The 5,679-nt window shown below is 33.2% G+C and overlaps 1 protein-coding gene and 1 long non-coding RNA gene across 2 annotated transcripts; one reads left to right on the top strand and one right to left on the bottom strand.

The window, feature by feature from the left end:
* Positions 1–959: 959 nt before the first annotated feature.
* Positions 960–1,897, bottom strand: LOC108810012 (uncharacterized). The gene is made up of 2 exons (XR_001942946.2): positions 1,388–1,897; positions 960–1,208 (listed from the first exon to the last, which is right to left on the bottom strand). It is a non-coding gene; the product is annotated as an uncharacterized LOC108810012 (long non-coding RNA).
* Positions 1,898–2,836: 939 nt separating this feature from the next.
* Positions 2,837–4,975, top strand: LOC108813383 (protein AUXIN RESPONSE 4). Its single transcript, XM_018585923.2, has 2 exons — positions 2,837–4,110; positions 4,549–4,975. The coding sequence occupies exons 1-2, from the start codon at positions 2,947–2,949 to the stop codon at positions 4,747–4,749; spliced, it is 1,365 nt and encodes a 454-aa protein (XP_018441425.1). The 5' UTR covers positions 2,837–2,946; the 3' UTR covers positions 4,750–4,975.
* Positions 4,976–5,679: the final 704 nt, after the last annotated feature.

The raw sequence follows: 5,679 nt of genomic DNA, 5'->3' as shown, positions 1-5,679 counted from the left end.
ATACAATATTCAGAGTTCTATAAACAAAGTTCACCAAATACACGATAAAAGAGATAGGTCTTCACACATTACTATAATCGAGCAATTTGTTCTTCAGAATTAGAGAGTATGCATTTTCTGCAAGAATATTATCCCTTCTGTGATTATTGCAAGCTTCAAATTGTGCATTTGTCCCCCTTAGCTTAGCATCCAAAGATAAGGTTTCTTCATTTTTTTGAATAACGGCTCTGTTTTTGTTTGATCTTCCTCACAGGCTAAGCCTATTGTCAGAAAAATCCCCGCATTAAAAACTTCATAGGTTGATCAGAGAATGTAAACCAGAAATCTTCTCCTTCGTCAATATTCTTTGTTGCATGAGACAATGGAACAAAGCCTCTGAAAACTGAACGCTAGTCCTCTAGCCAACTTCACAACACTTATAATGTGTAAGTTCTCTATCTGAGCGAACTCTTTTTTCCTAATATATCAGCAACCTTATAGACATATCCATATTCGAATGGTGGATAATCACTTTTGGATTGTCTGGCGATTCTGTTGTGCAAAATTCATTGCTATCTAACTGCAAACCAAAATAAAACAAAACTTATCAAGTATATTACTTTATAAAACGATAATGAGAACTTTTAATCATGGTCTAAAGAAACTTTATTAAAGCAAAATGTTCATGTATTTTAACAACAGTCTTACAAAGGATATAAAAATAATACAAGATCTTGAAACCTAAACTTATAAGGGGTTATAATTTTTCAAAACGCAGTATTGACCATTGGAAAGATCTTTCTCTTAACTAGAACTATTCAAATGACAAGTCTAAATCAACCTTCTTTGACTTTGGATAACAGAAGGAATTAAATCCTAAAATAACTAGAAACCCATATTTATAAGGGTTTATATTTTTCAAAAACTCAATGTTCACTATCGAAACTCTTTCTCTTAGATCGAACTTTTCAGATGACAAGTGGAAACCAACATTCTTGATTTTTGTAACCAGAAGAACAAAATTAAAAAAAAAAATACTTGAAACAAAAAATAAAATACACAAATTACAAACATACAACTAGTGAATCGTGTAAAGTAGCTGACATTTTTTAGGCTTTGTATCTCGATTCTCCCGAATAGACGTGATTGCGTCGCTAGCTACGTGAGAGACAGAAGATTGCATCACCATCTGATTATGTGAGGAGATGATTGTGTCGCCGGCTACGTGACTGAAAAAAGACGCTCAATCTCATCAACAGATACTCATGAGAGAGAAGACAATGGTTAGAAAAATAGTTATTTGGGTGAATATACATAGAAAAGATGGTAATCAGGTAAGTAACGATAAAGTTTGCGTATTTTGGTAAGATGGATATGAGATGAAGCATAAGTACAACACTGCCCTTACCAAAAATGAATAGATGGCACATAGGTTTGTATTGTCGGAAGCTCGGTTTTCTATAATAGTTATCCATATAATTTAATTAACAAACAGTTTTACTTTTTATCAAGAGTTGTTTCGTTGGAGAAACTAAAGCACAAAAAGAAAATAGATACATCATTGTTGTTGCCATATCTGAGATAAATCTCGTCTCCTCCTGTATTTAACATTCTCTATCACAAAATAAACTTTTCATCTAAGAAAAAAAAGAGAGAAGATGCTTTCACAATAACTACAATAGCTACAAGAACAAAACGAGACTATCTGCAAAAAAGAAAAGAAACATGGAGATTTCATCAGAGATCTGGAGTTTTCTTTCAGAAATCTGGAAGAAAAATAAGAAATCTAGTGATTTGTAATGTTCCAACATGATATTTGCAAAAAAAAAGAAAAAAATTATCCTAATAGGAACGAAATGATTCAAAGAAATGAAGATGAAGCTTTCGAAGAAAGAAAAAGATGAGAGGACAAGATGAATAAAAACATGGATGAGAAAATAAAAAAGGTAAGAAAGATAAATATAGTCGACAATTTATTCTGAAAAATTCATATGTCAGCTATTATTTATTGATGTAGTCACAAGATCTGATTTGGCATTTAAAAAATTGCACATTAACTTATGTGAGTTACCTAAATACACAGGAAAGTTGGTATATATTGTATGCAAATTCTCTAGAAAAAAATAAGGTAGAATTGATTTAGTCTTTTACATATTAATGATTTATATTTATGAAAATATTTTTTTATTGGTCGTAAAGATGAATACTTATACTAAACAAAGTGTATAAGTAAATTTTTTCTCAATATACTCAAAACACACATATTTGACCAAATACTTTCCTAGAAATCTTACATAAACTAAAAAAAAAAGAAAATATCTTCCTGAAATAATGTTTAAAATATCAAAATATTTTTTTAGTACCAACAAAACGTCAGAAATAGAAAATGTTTGTGACAAAAATTATAGTTACAATAAGGTTATTTTTTGTAGTGTATATATTTGATGTTCAAGTTATAAATTACAAATTACAAATTTTATTAATTATTTGCAAACTATAAATTTTCATATTAAAAAATTATATATAAATATCTGTTATTACTATATAAGCCGAAACAAATAAAAAACGGAATATAAGCCGTGTTTAGCGCAGATTCTAAGGGTATTTCTATTTTTTTTTTCAAAATGGAATAAAAATGAATACGGAATAAGAATTTCTCCAACTAACTCCATATCTCATTCTATAATAATGTTTACTCTATAAATAGAGTAATTTAATTTTTGTTTGTTTATCACTCCATTATAAGTGAGAAGAAAAAAATGGAGTATTATATTGGAGATGCTGAAAAGTGATCTCTTGAACTAAAGTTGATATACAAGAATAACACGCTCTAATGATGTTTTTAAAGCACACTTTCCTCTTTTCACGTTTACTGAGAAAGTCGTCTGAAAGACAGCTCCACTTCTCACTTTCTCCCACACTCTCTCTCTCTCTCTTTCTCTCTCTCATCTTCCAAAGCTCTCTTTTATGGCGATTATCACAGAAGAAGAAGATGTAACGAAAACCATAGATCCTCCTGGGAGTAAAGAATCGAGTATGAAGAACCCTAAACGTCAATCTCAAAACCCTTTTCCTTTTTGGTTCTACTTTACAATCATCTCCTCACTCGCCACTCTCCTCCTCCTATCTCTCTCTCAGAACGACCCCAGATCCTGGTTTCTCTCGCTCCCACCTTCTCTCCGTCAACATTACTCAGATGGAAGAACCATCAAAGTCCAGTTAAACCCAGACGAATCACCACTCGAAGTCTTTGCAGCTGAATCTGGTCCGATCCAGTCGGAGAATGTGGTAATCGTTCATGGGTTAGGGCTTAGCTCGTACGCGTTTCGAGAGGTGACCCAGTCTCTCGGATCTAAAGGGATTCACGGTGTAGCTATCGATTTACCCGGAAATGGATTCTCCGACAAATCGATGGTAGTGGTAGGTGGAGGAGATAGAGAGATAGGGTTTTTGGGTAGAGTTAAGGAAGTTTACGGTTTGATTCAAGAGAAAGGCGTTTTCTGGGCGTTTGATCAGATGGTTGAGACTGGAGATTTGCCTTACGAGGAAATCATGAAGATTCAAAACTCCAAACGGAGAAGCTTGAAAGCTATTGAACTTGGGAGTGAAGAAACAGCTAAGGTTTTAGGTCAAGTGATTGATACTTTGGGTCTATCTCCTGTGCATTTGGTTCTTCATGATTCAGCTCTCGGGTTAGCTGCAAACTGGGTTTCCGAGAATCCCCAAAGTGTTCGGAGTATAACGCTTGTCGACCCCAGTCTTAACCCAGCACTGCCCTTGTGGGTTTTGCACATACCTGTAATAAGAGAGGTCTTGTTAGGGTTTTCGTTTGGTTTCAAGAAGCTGGTGAGCTTACGTTGCTCAAAGGAGATGACTTTATCGCAAGTCGAAGCTCATAGGATACTTTTGAAAGGAAGAAACGGGAGGGAAGCTCTTCTTGGCTCGCTTAAGAAGCTAAACCATAGCTTTGACATTGCACACTGGGGTAACTCAGATGCTGTCAATGGTATCCCGATGCAAGTGATTTGGTCTAAACAAGTTTCTGATGTATGGATCCAGGAAGGCCAACGTGTAGCTAAGGCTCTTCCAAAGGCAAAGTTTGTTACTCATTCAGGCAGCCGGTGGCCTCAGGTTAGAGATTCATTGGACTGTATAGCTTTATTGAATTGCACAAAGCAGAGGTTTTTTTTGTTCATTCTAAAACGATAGCTTGTGATGACTCAAAAGTATTATAATAACCTCACCCAGTTTGAAAATATAGATCGTCTTAATCAATCGTCATTGAGCTTTTTAACATTAATATGATCTGATTGTTCTCCTGTACATTTTTTCTTTTTGCAGTGTTTTTTTCTCCATAGCATCATGCTCTTCTCTATCTACAGCCTCTGTGTTTGTGTTGCTTGAGTTGACTCATTTGTGGGAAACAAATTTGCAGGGTTTTGATTGATGAAATTAATCTGAAGTTTTACATTTTTTAGATTTCTTACTAGTTACTAGCAATTTCTATCATAAAAAGTATATGTATCTTACAAAAATTACACAAATTCAATAATACTGTTGCTGATGCAGGAAAGCAAATCGGGCGAGCTTACAGATTACATTGCTGATTTCGTCTCTGCATTCCCGAGATCCATCAGACGGGTCTCTGAAGAACCTATCCCAGAGAAAGTTCAGAAAATATTGGATGAAGCAAACGCCGGTGGGGACCATGACCATGTCCACGCCGGTTATAGAGATGCTTACGGTCTTGGTGACGGATGGACTACTTGATATATGGTTGGAGTTCTTGATGCTTGTTTAAGTTTATGACTTTTCTGAAGTTTTTTATTTTGTTTGAATTCTTAGATATTGTTATATAAACCCTTCGTGTTTCTTGCAAGTCCGCAAATTTTCAATTGGAAACAGTCATCCGAGTGTCATGATTGAGGGCCCCAATTTGAGGCAAAAACAGTAAAAAATGTATCAACAAAGAAGCAATGACGTTTTGATTTTAATCTTAGGTTATTTATTGGCTTCGGCCGTCGATTACACTGGTTTTCGTTGTGTGTTTACTAAGACCATCTCCAATGTATTTCTTTATTTTTATCTCTAAAACAGAGAAACTTTACAATAGAGATGGGTTTGTCTCCAATGTATTCCTCTATATTTGCCTCTATAAAAGAATATTCTCAAAAAATTCTATTTTAAGTTTACAAAAACACTTTTTATTTATAAAAATTGATAACTAACCCTATTTACTTTTAATTTTTAAAATATTTTCATAAAATTATGAATTTGTTTAAACTAAATTTGTATTCAAAAACTATAATGTAAACAAAAAATATAATTTTATTTTTATAAACATTTTATTTCTCTATAAAATAATTATTTTGGTTATAAATATAAAAGTTTGAAAGTTAAAAGACTATTTTGAAAATAAAAAAGTATGACTCTAGAGGAATGCTATTTTTTCCTCTATAAATAGAGGAAAAAATAGCATTCCTCTATTATAGAGATGGAAATAGAGATGGGATGGAGCAATTTTTCCTCTATTATACTCCCTCCGTTCCTAAATATAGGATTTTTTGGAGTTTTTCTTTGTTCCACAATATAAGATTTTCTATATTTTTAAGGTAGTTTTGTATACTTTTGAGGTTCTTTTTTTATTAAAAGTTGTACTGATTAAATTTTATTGGTAGACAGTTATTGGAAAGTGTGTAA

This window comes from Raphanus sativus, unplaced genomic scaffold, assembly GCF_000801105.2.
Source record: "Raphanus sativus cultivar WK10039 unplaced genomic scaffold, ASM80110v3 Scaffold0138, whole genome shotgun sequence".
NCBI lineage: Eukaryota > Viridiplantae > Streptophyta > Magnoliopsida > Brassicales > Brassicaceae > Raphanus > Raphanus sativus.
Note: the sequence above shows the minus strand (reverse complement) of the source record. Positions and strands in the feature narration are given on the sequence as shown.

Coding starts and splice junctions, on each gene's coding strand:
- LOC108813383 (XM_018585923.2), top strand. CDS start 2,947: ATGGCGATTATCACAGAAGAAGAAGATGTAACGAAAACCATAGATCCT. Junction 4,111..4,548: donor CAGGCAGCCGGTGGCCTCAG/GTTAGAGATTCA, acceptor TTGCTGATGCAG/GAAAGCAAATCGGGCGAGCT.